This window comes from Setaria viridis, chromosome 4 (genome assembly GCF_005286985.2).
Source record: "Setaria viridis chromosome 4, Setaria_viridis_v4.0, whole genome shotgun sequence".
In the NCBI taxonomy this organism is placed as follows: Eukaryota; Viridiplantae; Streptophyta; class Magnoliopsida; order Poales; family Poaceae; genus Setaria; species Setaria viridis.
The window spans coordinates 36,451,160-36,471,652 of record NC_048266.2 but is presented as its reverse complement, the minus strand read 5'-3'; the positions used below and the strand labels follow the sequence as shown (position 1 = coordinate 36,471,652).

The 20,493-nt window shown below is 49.6% G+C and overlaps 4 protein-coding genes across 5 annotated transcripts; 2 read left to right on the top strand and 2 right to left on the bottom strand.

The window, feature by feature from the left end:
- Positions 1–3,111: 3,111 nt before the first annotated feature.
- On the top strand, positions 3,112–7,369 carry LOC117852544 (mitogen-activated protein kinase 4). Its single transcript, XM_034734668.2, has 4 exons — positions 3,112–3,294; positions 3,388–3,497; positions 4,287–4,712; positions 6,357–7,369. Exons 3-4 carry the CDS (start codon positions 4,290–4,292, stop codon positions 7,041–7,043), a joined length of 1,110 nt encoding a protein of 369 aa, XP_034590559.1. The 5' UTR covers positions 3,112–3,294; positions 3,388–3,497; positions 4,287–4,289; the 3' UTR covers positions 7,044–7,369.
- Positions 7,370–7,547: 178 nt separating this feature from the next.
- Positions 7,548–8,571, bottom strand: LOC117852545 (uncharacterized). The gene is made up of 3 exons (XM_034734669.2): positions 8,338–8,571; positions 8,000–8,200; positions 7,548–7,847 (listed from the first exon to the last, which is right to left on the bottom strand). Exons 1-3 carry the CDS (start codon positions 8,446–8,448, stop codon positions 7,812–7,814), a joined length of 348 nt encoding a protein of 115 aa, XP_034590560.1. The 5' UTR covers positions 8,449–8,571; the 3' UTR covers positions 7,548–7,811.
- Positions 8,572–12,385: 3,814 nt separating this feature from the next.
- On the bottom strand, positions 12,386–14,742 carry LOC117852301 (large ribosomal subunit protein uL2m). 2 transcript variants are annotated; one of them, XM_034734330.2, is made up of 2 exons: positions 14,508–14,742; positions 12,386–13,976 (listed from the first exon to the last, which is right to left on the bottom strand). In XM_034734330.2, exon 2 carries the CDS (start codon positions 13,907–13,909, stop codon positions 12,596–12,598), a length of 1,314 nt encoding a protein of 437 aa, XP_034590221.1. In that variant the 5' UTR covers positions 13,910–13,976; positions 14,508–14,742; the 3' UTR covers positions 12,386–12,595. The 2 variants fall into 2 exon arrangements, with proteins under 2 accessions (XP_034590221.1, XP_034590220.1); XM_034734329.2 differs by having other exon boundaries at positions 14,515–14,742.
- Positions 14,743–15,811: 1,069 nt separating this feature from the next.
- On the top strand, positions 15,812–20,009 carry LOC117852300 (protein CHLOROPLAST IMPORT APPARATUS 2). The gene is made up of 3 exons (XM_034734327.2): positions 15,812–17,949; positions 19,333–19,482; positions 19,594–20,009. Exons 1-3 carry the CDS (start codon positions 16,795–16,797, stop codon positions 19,666–19,668), a joined length of 1,380 nt encoding a protein of 459 aa, XP_034590218.1. The 5' UTR covers positions 15,812–16,794; the 3' UTR covers positions 19,669–20,009.
- Positions 20,010–20,493: the final 484 nt, after the last annotated feature.

Here is a 20,493-nt window from a genome sequence, read left to right as displayed (position 1 = left end):
AAGGTGCGGAAGAAGAGGGTCACGTTGCGAACTTGACTCTAGCAACATGTATTGCGTGACACTGTTAGGATGTACAAGTCGGATTAGGATTCTTTCTTTACCAAAATGTACAACATATTCCTAAAATGTACACGTTTTTTTATTTTTTAGCCCCTTTTTTGAAATATTCTCACATATACGCCTCTAGCGGAACCATTTCAAAATCTGGACCCTTAGCTTGGCGCCATCCACGCTGGCGCCAAGCTTACACGTCTCGCCAGGTCCAGCACAGCTACTAACGCGGATGCCGAAGTGGCAGGGGCTTGCCGCCATTGTGGATCTTGGCGCCGTAGGTCCAGCACAGCTGGTGACGTGTAAGCTTGGCGCCAACATGGATGGCGCCAAGCTAAGGGTCCATATTTTGAAATGGATCCGCCAGGGGTGTATTTGTGAGAATCTTTCAAAAAAAGGCTAAAAAACAAAAAAGATGGCCTGAAATGTAGTGGTTGAGTAGGGGTAAATTCGATATGTAAATGTCGGTTGGCTTCCCTATGAAAAAGGAGGCAAGGCACCCCCACTGAACAAGAAATTCATATTTTTGGAGAAATACAATCCTTTTTAAGAGTTTTATTTCCTATTTGTACGTGCTTTCTTTAAATGTTCGGTGAAGAGTTTGCTCTAAGAACGCATATGAGCATATACTCTCATGTAAAATTTGTGTACAGAGAAACAATAACAACTTAAGAACATGAATAGTTGCATGTTGCGGTATAAAACGGTTGAACACATGGTTTATAAATTTTGTGTACGGAGAAACAATAAAGAAAAAAAATTGCTTATGAGCATGAATAAATGAATCGATCGGAGCGAGAGTTTGTAAATAATGGCGCGTTGCCATGAGCATTGAGGCATTGAGCAGGCCATGAGTATCGAAGTTTTAATTGGGCCAGGAAAAGATGGGCCGTCATATCAAAACTTCCGCGGAAGCTTTTATGACTCGTATGTTACCGTTCCCCCATGGGTTGTAAATTGGTAATCAATCAATCAGTGGCGCTGCGTGGATCACTTTGACTTTTGGGGTGTTTGTTTTTTCAGTCCTCCTAAAATTCATATCGAATACTTAGATACTAATTAAGAGTATTAAATATAAACTAATTACAAACTAATTGCATAGATGGAGACTAATTTGCGAGATGAATCTATTAAGCCTAATTAGTCCATGATTTGACAATGTGATGCTACAGTAAACATGTGCTAATGATGAATTAATTAGGCTTAATAGATTCGTCTCGTGAATTAGCCTCCATCTGTGTAATTAGTTTTATAATTAACTCATGTTTAGTTCTCCTAATTAGCCTCCAAATATTCGATGTGACATGAATTTTAGTCCGGACTAAGGGGGTGTTTGAATACACGTGCTAAACTTTAGCAGTGTCACATCACATGTTCGGATGCTAATTATAAGGACTAAACATGAGCTAATTATAAAACTAATTGCACAGATGGAGTCTAATTCGCTAGACGAATCTATTAAGCCTAAATAATTCATCATTAGCAAGTCAAATCATGGACTAATTAGGCTTAATAGATTCGTCTCGCGAATTAGACTCCATCTGGGCAATTAGTTTTATAATTAGTCTATATTTAATACTCCTAATTAGTATCAAACATCCGATGTGAAGGGTGCTAAACTTTAGCACACTGCATCCAAACAGGCCCTAAATATCCAAACACCCCCCTTGACAGTCTCACCTCAACTGCTGTGCATGGGATGGTGACGAGTGATGGAAGGGCCAACCAAAATGACCTCTCATCTCAGTTAGTTACCAGGTCCACTCTTACCGGTTGACTGCGACTTACTCCTGCCAAAGGAGAGGAAGAAAGGGAGTCCGTTCGCTTACCAGAAATGCAGAGATGATCTCGACTCTCAAAACGGCAGCGCCCCTGCTCATCACATCGGATGCCAACGTGACGATAAGCATCTGGCCCCCGGTTTCGGTGAAATGGCGACGCCGCGACGGTGGAGAGTCGGAGACCAGTCTCCTGATGGGTGATGGGTCGCGCCGCTGGCCTACAAGATTCAGAAAATCCAGTAGCACGGCTAAAAGCGACATGCCCCAAACCCTCTACCCCGGCCAGCTTGCTTCCGGAATGATGGCCTGCGTGCCTTTTCCGGCTGATCGCGACGACGCTTCCATTCAGGCAGGTACCCTTCTCCGTGCGTAACCCGACGCAGAAACATGGCGGAAAAATCAGTGCGCGTCCGTACATGACGCGTCTCAAAATGTGCCGCCGGCCCGCGGGGTGCTGCACAGTGCGGCAGACGGCAGCGTCCGGCCGGCACGGCGGGGTTGGGGCTCGCCGCTGGCACGTGTCGCCGCGGGCGGCGGCTTGGGGGAGAGGATCGCGGACGCAACGGAGAAAAGGAGCGGAAGGAACCTGCCCGCGCTAACTGCTGCGGAAAGCGGCCGACCCACATGCCCGATGCGGGGAGCCCCCGTCCCCGTGTTAGCCGTGCGCGCGCGTGCGTGGGTGGTGGAACTGGAAACCCGGGCCGGCGGGCGGCGCCAACCAACCCCACCGCGCACGCCACGCATCCCCCGCCGCGTCACGTCCATGACGCCGGCCACGACGGTGCTACTACTGCTACTGCCTACTGGTGAGCGACGCACGGAAAGGCGGCGGCCGAACGCCCGGAACCGGCGGCCGGCCGGTCAGTCAGTCGCCGCGGAGGAAAGGCGCGGTCAAAACCGGATGAGACAGGTAGATAGGGCTTGGACGATGCGACCGGCGAGTGGTGGTGCGGTGCGGACTGGGACGAAAGAAAGGGAAAGGAAACACCCCGTGCCTGCCGCCGTCTCGTCTCGGCTCGTGGGGGGCGGAGAGCGACGCCGGCCGCCCGCGCACTCGGCGGCAGTGCGGCGCGGCGCGGAGTGCAGGTGCGCTGCAGCTGCAGAGAGCTGCTTCGCTCCGCGCCGGAGTCCGGCCCGTTGCTCGCTCGCTGACTGACGAATAACCGCCCGCGCCGCGGTGCCGCGTGTTGTGCCTGCGCTCCCCTCCCCTTTCTCTCCCACCTGTCTCCGCAATAAAAATAGCAGGCCACGCCCCAGTGCTCTCGGGCTCTCGGCTCTCGCCTCCCTCGCCCGCCCGCTCGCACGCACGCACGCTCCCCCCACCCGCACCCATCCGCCTGCCTGCGCGTGCCGTCCTCCCCTCCCCCTCCCCCCGACGCTCGGTGCCTTCCCCTCTCCGCTTCCCCCAGATCTGCGGCGGCGCCGGCCGGCCGGTCGGTCGACGCAGCGCGTCCCGGTGCCGGTGGGTGCTGCTCCCCCCTTCACCACGCTCTTCCGATGTCCGGTGGCATTCGACCGCAGCTCATGCTGTTTCTCTCTCCTTTTGCGCGTGCAGTTGGGCTGGGCGGCGGCGGATCCTGCTCTCGGTTGCTGGCTGGGTGATGAGAGCTTAGGCGGCCGGCGCACCACCGCACCGGCGCACCACCTGTTGCTTCCGAGTCCGAGGTACGGGCCGCAGCGAATTTCGTTCCTTCCCTGGCTTATCGGATTCCCGCCGATCTGCCGCGGTCGCGCCGCTCGCTTGCTCGAGGGTTCAATTTTGCTCGGTGAGCGCGCGATTGATGAGGTGGTTGCTGGAACAAGGGTGAAGGGCCGCATGGGGCATCGAAAGCCGAGCTCCTCTTTCTTTGTGTTGCTTGGCTCCACCGAGACGATCTTAGCTACTACAGTTGTTCCGTGGCGAGTCAATTGTTCAACCCAGCTTTGGCTTGGGATTATTCTGCTGGCTGGCTTCGGAATTCGCGCTCCAGCAACGTTGGAGATGGGTTGTGGCCTTGTGGGTGCCTCAGTTGTGGTCGAATGCATGTTCTCGCGATACCACATGTGCCTGGTGCTTCAAACAGAAACTAAACTAGATATGTTACAAGCTCTTTGCTGCTTTGGTTTACTTTTGAGTTAGTCTTAAGATGTTGACAGGGATGTGGGATCAACGATGGGAAATTTGCCTGACATGGTCAAATTCTCGAGTAGAAAAGTCTAACGACTCATCTCACATAAATCAATAAAGCTCGGCAATAATCCAGTCGATATCGTCACTGGATCAATGTTGACTTTGATCATAATAATACACACTATCTACATACAAGAAACTTACTGAACTTCACTTGGTTGATCACTAAGTCCCACCTGGGTTTGTCCTATGTGTAGTATGAAGGAAGTTGCTGATACTTTGTCCATCTTTTGATTTCTCATAAGTTCATCTTCTCTCGTTTACTGACATGTGTTCCTTGCTAGAAAATGGCGATGATGGTGGATCCCCCCAATGGCATGGGAAACCAAGGGAAGCATTACTACACCATGTGGCAAACACTATTTGAGATTGACACCAAGTACGTGCCAATCAAGCCCATTGGAAGAGGAGCTTACGGAATAGTTTGCTCGTCTATAAACCGTGAGACGAATGAGAAGGTTGCAATAAAAAAGATAAACAATGTCTTTGACAACCGTGTGGATGCGCTAAGGACACTGCGGGAGCTGAAACTCCTTCGGCACTTAAGGCATGAGAATGTTATTGCTCTGAAGGATATAATGATGCCGGTGCATAGAAGGAGCTTCAAGGATGTTTACTTGGTTTATGAGCTCATGGACACTGATCTGCATCAAATAATTAAGTCATCTCAACCACTTTCCAATGACCACTGCCAGTACTTCCTTTTTCAGGTAAGTTTTGGATCTATTGCCAATCCTTGCTCTTGTTCATTTATCGAAGATTCCAGCATAAACACAAGAATATTTTGCCACCTTGATGTAAGACGTTTGTCACAAAAGGCAGCCACTTAGTAACCCAATACTTGCACTTGTTCGTTTGCACCTTAGGCTCTATCTGGTTGCCATGGTTAGGAATTGCTGGCCTATCATTATAATCAGAATAGGGTTGAGAATTGAGAATTTTTCAGTCTTGCCATAAGCCATGCTAGTCATAATTGGTATACACAATCCACCTATTGTTGTGGTTGGCAAGATCCTGTTTAATTTAATTATTCTGTTTGACTAGTCTAGCTAAAGCAGATCTGTGGTGATACAGTATTGGTTTTGTTAGTTTGGTACAAGTCTGCAACCACTTCATGGATCAAGCATCTTTTCGTCGATGTACTTTGCCTGATATGGGGTTATTCTTGTTGAGTTCAACTCGTTAGGTTGGCACATTTGGGCAAACTTAATCTGGTCATGGGAATCTGTTGCATCCTCCATTTCTCTTTCTGGTTAAAGTGCGGTTAGTCACATTTGCTTTTCAGCATGAGGTTTTTATGGTCCTTGGAAAGGTACCAAGAGATACTTCCCAAGTTATAATTGGTGGTATCTCTTTGTACCTTTCCAGGGATGGTAAAAAGGCTCTATCAACTCAGTTATGACTCATTTGGTTGGTTAGCTTTCCTGGAATCAGAAAAAGGCACGAGTGGATCTATATCCATTTGAAAAGCACAGCTTTTGGAATACTTTTTACTTTGGAATATGGTAAACTGTTGGCTTGTTTGGGATTTCCAAAATTCTATTATTTCTTAGTAGCTTGTCTTCCTTGTGCATAAAAATGCACATCATTAGAAGTTTGGACCCACAACTTAGCATACATGTACATTTAAAAGTCTCGAGTCAACATCTATTTATGTTTCATGAACATAAATCATCTTGGAAGTTTGGCTCCAGTTGAACAGGGCAGTATCTGAAACTGTGCTGTTGGATGGATAAATAGACTATACTGTCTAAACATGATAGATCATATGGGCAAATATAGGATAATTTCTAGGTTTCAAACTAAACACAGAGCTCGGGGGAGTGGTTAAAGGAAGAAATGATTTCTTAACAATCCAAACAAGTTGTTTTCTGGGGACAAGGACAACGTGGTCTACACATATCACGAGAGATCTGGAAATAATATTGGTTAGTTGGTGTTGGTTGGGAATGTGTTTGGCAGGCTATTGTTTTTCCTCTGAAGTAGCATGTTTGTTATTCAAAATGTAAACTTTAGCATGGCTAGTGGAATCTTCAATTACTGCTCCCAGATATTGTGTTTGCGTAGGAATTGTTTTTATTGGAAATGATTCAATACATGACAAATAGATTTTCACGAGCCTATAGCCTTATAGATTTTCTATAGGTTAATTGTAACTTAAGCATCTTAAGGTGTACCACAAAACTCACTTTTCACTATGTTTTTTTTCCAGATTTTAAAGTTTGTTGCTGTGAGGTCTTCCTGAAGTATTGAATTATATTTTAGTTTCTGGATTATTCTTTGTCAATCAACTAATATATAAATTGGCACCTTTCTTCTAATATCTAAACTGCCACCTTTCTTCTTCATTGTAGCTGCTCCGAGGCATGAAGTACCTTCATTCAGCTGGGATACTCCATAGAGACCTGAAGCCAGGGAACCTCCTGGTTAATGCAAACTGTGATCTGAAGATATGTGATTTTGGACTTGCCCGCACAAACAACACTAAGGGTCAGTTCATGACAGAATATGTTGTGACCCGCTGGTACAGGGCCCCTGAGCTGCTGCTCTGCTGTGACAACTATGGAACATCAATAGATGTATGGTCTGTTGGCTGCATATTTGCAGAGCTACTTGGACGCAAGCCAATTTTTCCAGGAACTGAGTGCCTCAATCAGCTTAAGCTCATAGTAAATGTTCTTGGCACCATGAGTGAGGCTGACCTTGAGTTCATTGACAACCCGAAAGCCCGCAAGTACATTAAGTCCCTTCCATACACCCCAGGCATTCCCCTCACCAGCATGTACCCACAAGCACATCCTCTTGCCATCGATCTGTTGCAGAAGATGCTAGTCTTTGATCCCTCCAAAAGAATTAGTGTCACCGAGGCTCTGGAGCACCCTTACATGTCTCCACTGTATGATCCAAGCGCAAACCCTCCTGCTCAAGTACCCATCGATCTCGACATAGATGAAAACCTTGGTGTAGACATGATCCGCGAAATGATGTGGCAGGAGATGATCCACTACCACCCTGAGGTTGTGACGGGGATGAGCATGTGACAGGCAGCAATGAACGTGTGGCAAATATCTGCTATATTAGGATCGTCACATGTTCACGTTTTGTATGAGCTTACTGCGATTACAGCACCTATCAAGTTATCACTATATGTATCAGACTGCTGTCAGGTGACCTCTTGTGTAAATATGTGCTCAATAAGATGTGTGGGGGGTTTTCTTGTTTCTGTAGTACATGGACCACGTTGTTGTATGAGTATGTGAAGTGGAACTCGGTATTAAGACTTTGTAATTTTAGACTCTGATCTGCTGTATCGTAATTTTAGACTCTGATCTGCTGTATGGAAATCTGAAGGCCTTGGTTCCAGCTATTTAGTTTCTGAGGTGTGCACGAGTACAATTCCTGTTCTATTTGTTCACATTTTTTTAGGGCAGTAGAATTGCATTTTCGGTATTATTTGTCTGGCTCCTTTTGATTGGCACTGCAGTGATGTGTGCTGTGAAATTAAGTCCCTTTTGTTTTTTTGCAAAGTTAGTTTGAAGCTCAAATGCCAGAAAGAGATAATTGAGTTCTACTGAAGAACGATGTATCATGAAATGAGGGATGAGGTACACGACGGCATGCTGAAATAAAGCATATAAAATTAGTGCTGTCTCACACAAGCGGAATATCCCTTGGAGGTGCAGGAGATACACATGAAGTGATGAAACCCTTGATCATCCACGTTTATTGATGAACTGATGGCGGTATGTGTGGGCAGGTTGAGGTGGTTGTTTGGACGCAGCAATCATCTTCTTCTGATGGAATTTTCTTTAGAATGTCGACCCGTTGAAGCCAAAGTTGTGTCGCTGTAGCACATAGGAATTTAAGGCTTATGAGTACAGATCGTAAAGTTGCAATACTGGAATACTATCGAGTATCATAGACAAATTCAAACGGTTGGAAGGGAAGCGAGCGAACACGGTTGATCTGAGCTGAAGCATAAGATTGCGCGTAGTACCTGCACATCATCGAATTTGATGTAGAATCTGGACTTGCTGACCGAGAGCTTGGTCTCCAGTATCTCAGCAACGGCCGCGCTCAGCTTGCCGTTGACGCCGGGGCCGATCCCGCCGATGGAGACGAGCTCACCGTACGCCGTTGGCTCTTCGCTCGCCGCGAATGACATGGGCACCGACCCGTTTATGGACACCATGACGTACTGCAGCAAATTGAACTCTTAAGTTTATCGGTAGCAGCTGATTGAAATGCATGGTCAAGTGCCGGAGCTAGGTAAGATGCTGCGAAGCCTAATAAGCAGTTAAAGAGGCATAGCGTCGAACAGGCAGGGTGCATTACGGATTCGGGCTTGCCGATGATCCTGGCGACTGCCTTGGAGCAGTCCTTGAGGATGTCGGCGGCGACGACGGCGTCCACCGGCACGTTGGTGCTCAGGATCAGCGTCGGCATCCTGCTGCTGCGGTGCGCCTCGCTTCTGCTCCGTGGCTCGGCTCCGCCCCCTCCTCCCCTGCGTTGCGCTGCGCTCGTGGATAGGAGGAAGCAGGCGAGCGGGTGGAGGACGAGAGGGGGCTAGAGAGGGAGCCAGGGAGGCCCACGCGTACGGACAGAAGGGAGGGACATGGGCTCAGAGAGCCTCAGGGCAGTCCCAATAGGAGAAACCAACCTAGTTTCCATAGTTTATGATATTGTATCAAGAAATCATCCTTCACAATGCAACTTTTTTTATCTAGAGTCTAAATAAAAATCCAACCAATCATTCTCCCTTCTAGTACCAGATCCTCTGTGCATCATATAAAGGAGCTCGAGTGATGGGTAGCAGCGGTGCAAGCGCAAAGGATCCTGCAGTAATTAAGAAGAAACTACTTGGGTCTCCCCAATGCAGAATCGCTGGTTTCTTGGCTCATTGGTGCGCGTGAGGACTTGGTTTCCTCTCTAAGAAATGGTTTCTCTCTCTCTCCATAATAAATCTACTGCCACATCAGCAAATTGCTTAGTTGGCATGACAATTAAGAGGGATAGAAACTATCATCAATGTCCCATTGGGACTGCCCTCACAGAGGCACTTGTTCGCGCAGCTTGGGCCGCAATACGAGGGTGGGTGGGCCGGAGGAAGTTGGGGACTCGAACATAGGAATTTGAGATGCCAGCCCAGCCCGAATTGATCACAAAAGTTCGCAAAACTTGTTTCGGTTCACAAAACTTGTTTGTTTTTAGCTAGAGGTTTTTCTGTCATTTCTTTTGAGCATTGTCCTTAAGAGAGCATCACATCTTTTTGACTCGTAATTCGGTGGCTTCTCAGACTATTGTGTGGTGAGAGGAACCACCTGATTTCATTGGTGCCTAGTAAAAGCCGTGTTTGTTTCGACGGTTGCTACACTAGCGATTATCACGGCCGCGCGGTGCCGTATCGCGACGATTTTTCTGTGGCGGCGGTTTCGCGGTACGCAGTTCAAATTCAACCGCGGAGCTGAAGCGCGGTGCGCATACGCGCGGCAGCCGCGCCCCGTTTGGCGCGATTCGGCACGGTTTTTTTTTCAAGAATACGCAGGAGAGCTGCATATCTTTGTATTAAGAAGAAGAGAATAGTTCAAATTACAACGCGGGCCTCCCGGGCACACGCACACGGTTCAGTTTTTTAGTATTACATTTTGGAAACAAACAACCGGAGGGCTGTGGTCTTGACACGTTACTGACGTTGAGCTTCCACTGGTGCCGGCCAGCCTATGATGGATAGCTGCTTAGCGCCTGCGCAAGACCATAGCAGCGCCTCCTCCAAAATACTCTGCACCAGCTGTGTCGGTTGCTTGAATGAGCTTCTGGTGAACACCCGATCATTTCGTTCCTTCCATAATTTCCAAGAAGTTAGCATAAAGATAGAGTCCAAGCCTTGCCTCAGCCGAGCATTCGTTGCCTCTCGTTTGTGGATCCACCAGTCCATGATTCCCATTCCATCGTTAGGTGCATGATTCGGCACGGTGGGCTGCCGCACCGCGAAAATAAGCGGCTCCAAACGGCGCGGAAGTATTCTAGAGCGAACCAGCAAAAATCTGCAACAAAACGGGAGAAACAGATTGGAGCTGGACTCCACCATCTCTAGTTTATGTTTATCAGGAACACACCCACCAGGCCACCACCACACAGCCGTACTCTAGCGCAAAAGCTCCATCAAGATCATGGAGTTAAAGGAGGACACTGCGAGATAGGCTTCGGTTCCATGACAACGGTCAGATGTTCAGGAAAGATGCTCCACAGATACTTCAGGGTTCAGAGTGTTATGCTGATTCGGTCTCTGTGGTGCAAGTAGAGTGATCATCTCCGCTTTTAGTTTTGCACTAAAGCTTCAAGCCTATCAAAGCTTGGCTCTTTTCGTTAATCTTGTTACTTTTCTTGGGTCCCAATTTGTAGGAGCAAGTTGCATCTGAAGATTCATACGCGCCAAGGCCAAGCATTCACCTTCAGTGCATGCATTGCGCACACCAGCCGCAAAAAGGCCTGAAAATAAGCCCCTATTGGTTGTGATTTGTGAATGGTCGCGGCACCACAGCCTCCGGATTGGCGGAAGTTCCTAGCCGATGAATGCCACAGAGGTGCGAGGGCTGAGGGGCAGTCGTTGCTCTAGGAGCACGACACGGCGCAGCAACGACGACGTACGGCTCCACGCGGACGGCGCCGCGGACATCCTGCTTCTGCGCGCGCGGCATCTTGCGGGGGCGAAGGTGGTCGTACGGAATCGGCGTGGCCGGTGGTGAGGAGAGATGTCCGAGGAGCGTCGATTGGTGCTTCTAGCCTTCTGGGGTCCACGGCGGCGGGCACAGCCGGGCCGGTGGCGGTCCTGTCTCCGTCTGCAGCAGAACGCTCGCCGATGGCTTGGGGGACTCCAGGCGGAGGACGGGATGGCGTAGTTGCGCCGACAATGTTAACCGGCCGCCCGCCGGCGAGTGGCAGGCTGGCAGCCCGACCCAGGGGGTGGACGGTAAATGAAATACCGTCCACCCCTTGTTCTATGACAGCCGTCGGATCGGACATCTGCGGCCATGATCGCGGCGCATATTGACAAACGGGGACCCTTCTCTTCTTCCTCGCGTGCTCGAGGCTCCGCTTGACCGGTCGCCGTCCCCCTCGCCGATTCCGGTCGCGTGGGTAGAGGCCGTGAGAGCTCGCGGCGGCGGCGGCGGAACTGAGGCCGCGCCCCCGGATGCCAAGGTCAGACGCTCCCGGTTGTGGCCTGGCCGGTGAAGCCCCTGACGTCAATGGTGGGTTATGTCCTTGCAGTTGCAGGTCGGATATGCTGGCCATCAGTTCCTCTGCAGATCAAGGCAGGAAAAAACGGGGCGAGAAAGACTTCGATTCCATCCATGACAGCGAGATGATGAATACTGCGGAGCAGTGGTATGCGAGTGCTATGCTGAGTCGGTCTATCCGGTGCAAGTTCAGCAACATCGATCATCTGAATTTTTTAAGCAAGTACATCGATCATCTTCGTTTTCAGTTTTGCCCTACAGCTTGCTACAGATCGGAGCTTGGCACTTTCGTTACTCTCCTTGTTTCCATTTGGACCCAACTTGTAGGTGAAGAGCAGGCTTTACCATCTGTTCCAGCAAGTTTCAGCAACTTCAGTCCCATTGCTTGTGACAGCCGATTTTTGGATTCAGAGTTTCCTTGCTTTAGTGGTCAACAAATGTGACGTTCGAGCTTCAGGGTCATCCAAACAACAACGCTTGCTGTACTCCAAGCGCAAATTGTTCGTGATAACGTTATTCATCTGTACTAGTCCAAGCAGATTCATACACTAAGGCCAAGCATTCACCTTCACTTCACCTACGGTCCCACCATGAGCGCATTGCTGACACCAGTCGCAAAAAGGCCTGAAAACAAGCCTTTGTTTTTGCTGTGAATGGTCGGGGCACCACAGCCTCCTGATTGGGGAGAGCTCCACGCCGATGAACGGCACCGAGGTGCGAGGGGTCAGTTGCTGGCCGGCCGGGGCCGTATGCGGACAGGAGAGGAGCACGACGGCTCCACGGGCACATCCTGCTCCTGCGCGCGCGGCATCTTGCGCCGCAGCGAGAACAATAGCACATGTATAGAAAAGTTGGACATACACATTATTTATTTATCGGTTCACGTTATATGAACTTCAATTTAAATTTGCAATGCAAGAAATCAGAACTCTTATCTTGAAATAGTCTACCACATTCGCTGCACAGAATACACATAGTGACAGACCCAGACATGATAAAATATGAACAATATGTTAACAGACAAGAAAAGAACAGGAACAATATGCCAACATGAGTATCTTGTTTCTGAAACAAGCCTCTGTCAAAAATATTAGAACATCCCTTCTCCATCAGAACAGTAGCACCAAAACCAAATATGCCACCAGTTACGAAACAAAAGGTTATAAAGAAGAAATCCAGTAATGAGTTTTGATGACAAGCATTGGAATGAAAACTATCTTCTTTGTCTGCTGACTACATCACAACCAAAGTTGATGTATCACACAGTTCCCTCTGCCACCAACATCTGTTCTTTATTTTCTCAACAATAAGAAAACAAAAAAGCATCATTCCAATAAGAGCTTTGTTACAGCACACTAAGCTTTACGGCTGGCCACACTTGGTGACCGGTACCCTGCTTTAGTGGGCTTTCCCCAGGGAGAAACTGAAGGCCTGCCTCCTTTGGTACGTCCCTCACCTCCACCATGGGGATGATCCACAGGATTCATAGCAACACCACGGACAACAGGGCGCCTGCCTAACCACCGGCTATGCCCTGCTTTTCTTAGCTTGCGCGTACCATGGCTTGGATTAGAGACTATACCAATTGTAGCACGGCATTTTGAATCCACAATCTTCTCAGCACCTGAAGGAAGGCGCAGAACACACTGTGCACCTGGCTCCTGGACTACCTTAGCATATGTACCTGCTGCTCGAACCATCTTCCCACCCTGACCAGGACGACATTCAATATCATGCACCCATGTTCCAATTCGTGCATTGGCTAATGGTATGCAATTTCCGACCTTTGAGTTGAGGTCAATTATATCATACTGATTAGCTGAGGAACTTGGTGAAGAGGCTGAACTCTTAGAAGGTTTGGAGGAATCATAGTTCATCACTGTACTACCTGGCAGGCATTGGTGACTGGCCAATACATAGGATACTGGCACACAATCAACCTTTCCCTTTGGCCCTTTACTCGTACCAACAGACTTTGCTGCCAAGCTACTGAAGCGGTTAGCTTGTGTCAGAAGCAAAGGTTTCTTCTTCAGATCATTCTGCCAAGAGAGAGCAGCTTGACGCTTCATTCTCTGTGCCCAAAGCACATCATCTGTTGTCCATTTCTGAATCTCAGAAAGAGAAAATGTCTGTTTTCCTTCTTCATTTCCTCTGACTTGAGTGAAGAAAGCAGGCTTGGCACCAGCTAGAGCTATCCTAGGTAAGCTCAATGATGGACCAGAGTTAACAGAAGGAATATCTCCATTGCCCAGAGAAGAGTACAGTGCAGAAGCAGCTTCCTTTCCTTTATGCTCTCTACCAGACAATGCCGCAAGGGAAAACCGACTGGAGACATCTGCCGTGGTAGATCCTGGGGTGTGAGAGTTGGTACTGAGCTCTTGTGGAATCTTGCGGCGGCGGAAATGTACCCCTTGGACCCATCGAACCAGAGCAATGCTAGAGGAGCGATTCGGGTCATACTCAATCCGCTCGACAATGCCCAGGGAAGAGGTGCCCCGCTTCACATCGACTTTCCTCTGCAACCTCTTGGCCCCTCCTCCACGGTGGAAAGAGGTGATGCGCCCGGACGAGTTCCTACCCGCAGTCTTCGACGAGCTCAGAGTTAGACGCTTCAGCGCCCCCACCTTGGCCCGATCTCTCATGAGCGAGATAGCGGATTGGCGTGCCATCTTGCTGACAGGGGTGGAGTGTAGCAGGAACGAGTTAAGACTCTCCGAAGCGTGCAATCGGGCTCTCCTGCAACATTCAAAAACCAAAGACTAATTACAGGTATATCTAGATGAAGCATTATATCACCACTTTTCTCATCGGCATGACGACAATAATTCAGCAGAAAATATATTGCAAAATCCATTGCCGCTTGCCCTAAAGTCGCCTGGAAATGGAAAAGGAAACTACTAAACAACCAGAGCCAAAGGCACCCAAGTATCATCAACAGGCACGCGCCAAGCAGTTGGTAGCCAGATGAGGCAAATCAACCGAGCAAAACCTAAGCGCCCACGCCAAGTCCTAACCGCGCCAAGCCCCAACCCACGAACTATCTCAATATTAGCCTAACTCAAGAATTCCAGCTACGTGGATCCAAGACTATCCTGACAAGACTATCCAAGTACAATTCGACTTGGGAATCCAACTCGTATCTGGCCTAAAAATCCGATCTTTTTACACAATCTCACCCTGGATCAGACGTGCTAACTAAACAAGCTAAAGCTCCAACGAATCCATCCAGCCTAGTTGAAATGTAGACGAGGAGGAAACAAGACGAACCACTAACCAGGCACCGGCGGGGACAGGGCGGTGTCCAGTTCAGTCCCCGCAGGTGGGGAAGGGAAGATCCGTCCGACGGTCACGGCAGGCCTCGTGCGCTGAGGCGAGAGAATCCCAGGAGCCGGCGGCGCGCGGCGGCAGGGCGGGGCAGGAGGTTAGTCGCCTCCCGGCGCCCGGCGGCGGCGGCGGCGGCGGCTGCGAGTGCCGACGGGGAAGGAAGGATGGAGCCACGGCGCCTGCCGGTGCTCTGGTTTTCGAGAGAGAAGGGAGCCGGGCCGCACGCTGAGCGGGCGCGTGCTGGGCCGCATGCTGAGCGAAGCATACCGGCCCACAGAAATGGGCCTGCCGCAAAAAAAAATCCTGGGCCGGGGGAGAACGTTCAATTGCCATGCTGCTTCCTGGATGCTTCGCCGAGTCCAGACGACCGTTGTTGGCCGCCGCCGCCGCCGCCGCCGCTGCCGAGGAAGGTAGGTTAAATGAACCAGGACGGAATTTGATAATTTAGGGGAGGGTGACGCCAGCCGACGACCACCCAACAACAGCAGCACGGTCGCCGTCGCCGCCGTACCCCGTCGTCTTCCGGTTACTTCTAAGCTCTAATAAAGCGGGCATGTTTGCTTGAGCCCCGAAATCGCCATCACGGCAGGCCGGCGTCCTGCTCCACTTCCCCGGGGAGTGCCCGACTGTCCGTCTAGCGACCTCAGCAGCACACTGAACTTTAGAGGCAGTTTCGAAAGACTTGTCCTAAACATGATTTCACCGGTAAATCCAAAACTGGTGGCTTCAAATTCTTGCTTTCTTTTCTCCGTTTGCGAATGATTTTCAGATTACATTATCTTGGTTTAAGCAAAACATGTAAAAACCGGATCTGGTAGACAAGCTCCGTTTTCCATCCAGTCTTGCTGCGTTCTTGCATGCAGATGCACGGTTCCTGCCCGTGATACTGTAACGCAATGCACAGCAGCTGGGAGCCCGTGATCCTAGTGGAGGCCCGCACTGTCAGAACAAAGTGTTGCAGTTGCTCCTCCCCGGACCCCGGGTCACACGTGACCTGGAGCGGTAGGTCACACGGCTGTGCCCTGTGGGGGCTCCTCACACGTGTACCTGGGCGAGGAGCTCAAGTCCGCAACGTGACAAGGCGCCCTCGCGTCAAGACACGCACGACGACTCCCTTCTGGTAGGTCTGGTGGTGCTGGAAGAGAGGGGGAAGCCGGGAAGCAATGGGCGCTGCGTGCGGGGCCCACGGGAAGAGCGACAGTGACAGGTTGACAGCGAGGTTCGTCTCTTCCGCGGACTCCCCCCACTCCACTCCACCTCTGATGAAGCCTCCTTTTCTTTTTCTTCCCCTTCCATTCGCTAAAACCCTTCCTGTTCCTCGTAATAGTAGCAGTAATTCACCAACAAATCTTTTTTTCCGTTCTCGTTTTCATCGACGAATCCAAGCAGAAACGTCTCGCCGCTGCCGGCCGGCCGCCGAATTCCGTTTGCCCATGCCTTTTACCAGCTCTGTTTCCTCCGCCCCAATTCGGGTCCAGTTCCAGCCCAGCTAATCAACTCCAACAACGCCTCAGCTGTCCCTCCCTGTTCTGTTCTTCATTTCTTGCCCAAATCGCCACACCACGAGCACCACCTGAACCCAAGCGTGGGCAGCTCGATTACTTTCCGAGTTCGCCCGTTCTTCGAGGTTGGTGCGCTGGTGGTGGGGAGTGGGGATGCACTGAGATGATGCCACTTTGATTAGCAACAAACAACCCGCTGTTTCTTCTCGGAATCCTTAATCATTTCCTCCCCTTTTTCTTTTTCGCTCGGTGATCGCCTTTTCCCGAGATTTTTGCATTTTTATTTGTCGGCGACCATTGGCTCCGTCTCCGAGGCGGCGCCGAGCTCCTGAACCGAGCAGCCGGGCCGATGTGGCGGCAGCGGCAGGCGCTGCTGGTGCTGGCGGTGGCGTTGTGAACAAGAAATTCCTCGGGTTCCACGCGGCGGCACCCTTTGGCGTTTCGGCCCCTTCCTTTCCTCCCTTTTCCGCTGGTTTTTTTCTGGTGGGAGCCTGGGGGGTTTTGCGTGGCTCTCCGGTTGGGTTTAGGACGGACGCCACGGCATCTCTCTCGGCTCTCGCTCGCGGCTCGCCCCTGATTTGTGATTTCCCCCACCTTCCATTCGTCATCTCTGATTGGGTTTCCTTCCCGATTCGTTCCCCCGAGCTGGTGCCTCTGATTCGGTTTTCTGGGAGAAAAGTTGCGATTTTTGGGTGAAGTTTTTTCGGTTTGTTGGATCGAATCGATCCATGGCGTCGTCCTGCATCCCGGCCGGCCTCCGGCTGGACCTGGAGATGGTCAAGGCGGCGGGCGCGGCGGCGGCGGCGCCGCGCCCGGCGCACTCCGCGGCGGCGTCCTCCACGCTCTCGGAGGCGTCCAACGCGTCCTCCTCCTCGGCGACGTCGTCGGTCGCCTCGCTGTCGCTCAAGCGCCCGCGCACGCCGCGGAAGCGCCCCAACCAGACGTACAACGAGGCGGCGGCGCTGCTCGCCTCCATGTATCCCTCCGTCTTCCCCGCCGCCATGGGGCCCGAGGCGGCGCCGCCCCGCCTCCTCGGCCTCGCCTCCGCCCTCGCCGACGACCCCGGCTGCTCCGACCTCCTCCCGCCGTTCCCCGTCCTCGACCAGGCCGCGTTCCTCCTCCGCGACCTGCCGCCGCCGCAGACACCGCCGATGCCGATGCCGATGAGCCCCGTCCCCGCCAAGAGCTGCCCGTCGCCGGCCGGCGTGAGCAGCGTCTTCAGCGAGTTTCGCGACCCGGCGCCGTCCCCCGCGACCCCCGACGCCGCGGCGGCGGACGAGCCCGGGGAGCTCGACTTCGACGACGATGACAGCTTCGACGCTGATTCCATTCTGTGTGGCGTTGATGAGAGCGCGGCGGAGGGCATTGACGGCATCATGGGCAAGCTATCCATGGAAAACAATGCAGCAGCAGCTTCCAGCACCAACTCCAACATGCCCAGTTCCAAGATACACCCATACCTCAGGAACCTCATGTTGCTGGGGCTCAGCTTCAGGCATGATCAGCGCAGCATCAACCAAGCGCTAAAGCGGCATAATGTCAATCCTGAATGGTGGATGTGCCCGGCCATACCAGTGAAAGACATTGCCCCGCCGCCACCACCACCACCATTGGTGGCAAAACCAACAGTTTTGGAGAAGAAGAAGAGTAAGAAGAAGTTATTGGATTCCTTATATAAGGATGTGGCCACTGAGCATTGCAAGAAAGAAGAGGAATGGACTCCTGACTTTGCCAATGGTGGTACTGGAGTTTTGGCATTGCCAAAGACAGGATTGGGGCTGAGGTTGAACACTGAGCGGGTGCTCAAGGCATGGTGCGGCAGAGGCTCAGTGTTCGCTGACCGCAATGCATCTGACCTACCATTGTCTTCTGCTCATGTGGTGGTAAGTATTCCTAGCTTCTTTAGATAAAATGATCTTTATTACAGTTCAAGACAAAAATGGCTGGAGTTGTTTGAAACCTGCATTATGTTTGTTATCCATATCATCTGATAAAGAGAATTTGTTTCGTATCAGTAGAAGATTAGATCATCTGCGGTTTTCATACCATCAATGATTGAAAATCCTGACCTGAGTCCATCTACATTTCTAGTCAGTAGAGAGTCTCTTACAAGAAAATTTTTCTGTCCGTGAAATATGTAAATATGGCCATTACAAAACACCAGGATTTAGCCTCCCTCAATACTTGATCATACCAGGTGAATGCAACAGGAGAAGAAATTCCAAATGGACCTTTTCTTCCAGTTGACTCTTCATACCACATTTAGCTCTTATTTGCAGTTTCTAATTTTATGGAAGGAGCAGAAGAATATTCATTGTGGAAATTTCAAATAGAACTATTGAAATAAATGTTGTTCACTGCTCCACTGCTTCATTTGAGTCCTCATATAGTACATTCACCCATTAGTATGGAATTCTGAAGTAATTGCTCTATTTCCGTATTTCTGGATTCTTAAGTTGGCGTTCAGAGACAGAAAACTGAATGAAGGATGATTAAACCAACGAGGAAAAAGAAAAGCCGGAGCGAAAAAAGGAAGCATCTTTTCCTTAGCATCGAAACCTAATAAAGGCTCCTTATAATCCCTACCCAGAAAATTGCTCATCCAACAACTAACTTTCAGACATTTATGTTTCATTTCTGGAGATGTTCCTAATTTAAGAAAACTCTCATGTGAGTGACTGAGCTTTCCTAGCAGTTGCTGTTTATTCCTACCATTTTAATGAGCCATAGATGGCTAGACCTACTTTTGCACAATGTACAAGTAGGTACCTTAAGGCATGTATGCATGCCCTGTTTCGTCATCGAAGAGTGGTTGAGCTCCAATTGTTTTCGGATCATAGAAAGAGCTAGTGCAACAAACTCTAACCAACTTGATCTTTCTCAAATGAGTGAATGACCCTATTAAAATGGCAAAAATATTGGAGCAGTTGTGCTTTTAAGAAAACACGAATTCAGATTCATGAGTCTCTTTCTAGTTTCTAGGAGCATCAAATGTCTTAGGTTATTGATAAAGTGTCCAATTGTACTGCCAGATGGTATATGAATATGACTCTACCCTATCCCAACTTGCTGTTGCAAATAGTATACGAACCCAGTATTGTTCCATGTAAAAGGAAAATTGTTATTATTGATGATGTGTGTTACATCAACATGCTGAACAGCTGAAGGCCAGTTACATTACAATACAAACATTCCATTCATCTCTTATGGTCGCTTCTACCTGAAGAACATTCTTCTTACTGACAAGTGTGTAATTTCCATCGCAGGTTAAACATGAAGGCAGTGATATGTTCCCAAAGAATGGTACCAGTGCTGTTATCAGGGAAGGCAACATTCTAAAGATGCAGCGCAAGCAGAAGATGTGCACTCCCCTCCCCTCAAATAAGAATAGCCGGTACTACCGGCCTCGGGTCAATGTAAGCAACAAAAACCTGACTCCTGAGACGATGACGGTTTTCTCTGGCAAAACCACCAAATGTATCACATTTTGGGCAGTTTATGAAGGTTTTCGTGTTTTGGTTTGGCAGGGAAGGTTTGTCAGCAAGGCGCATTTTCTCCAGTTACAGCATCAGCAGCAGCAAGCATCAGAAAAGGAGAGCTAAAGAAGACAAAATCCCGCCCCTAGGGGCATCTCCGGGGTTTCCCTCTCACCCCCCGAGAGAAGCACAAAAACTTCTCCAATTTCATTTCTGCAGTGTTGTAGCGCTGCAGATTGTAGAGATGCCTGTAGAGTGGCTTGTTTCCAGGGGCGATCAAATGGTGGTTTTGCTAGCAACTTCTCCAGCTTCAGATGCTGTTGTAAAAAAGGGCATGGAGTAATATCCCTACCAGCTAATGGAACCGTGTTGTTGGTGCGCTTCTGCAATTCCTGCTGTTTCCTGTTCTTGGAAATTTTGCCACATGACACTCAAAAGGCATCGAAAAAGTGATCTTTGCTGATGAACACTATAATCTCGTGTATATTTGTTGCTAGACACGATTCATTGTTCAGCAAATATACACAAAGTTGCAGTGTCTAACAAGGATCGGTTTTGTCCGGTTCTTTCAGCAAAAGAGCTTGAGCGCTAAGGTGACGCGTTTTGAGGGCCTGTTTAGTTGCCCGGACAACCAAAATCACTGTGCCAGCATTGTAGCGTTTCATTTGTATTTGTGAATTATTGTCCAAATATTGACTAATTAGGCTCAAAAAATTCGTCTCGCAAAGTACAACAAAACTGCAATTAGTTTTTGATTTCGTCTACATTTAATACTCCATGCATGTACCACAAGTTTGATGTGACGGGAAATCTTCTTTTTGCATAGTGTTAAAGTTGGGGTTTTGGGGAAACTAATTGTTTAGTTGCCAAAATTGGGAGTGTCAAAATTACTGTTCCGACACTGTAGCACACTGTAGCGTTTCGTTTGTATTTGTGAATTATTATCCAAAC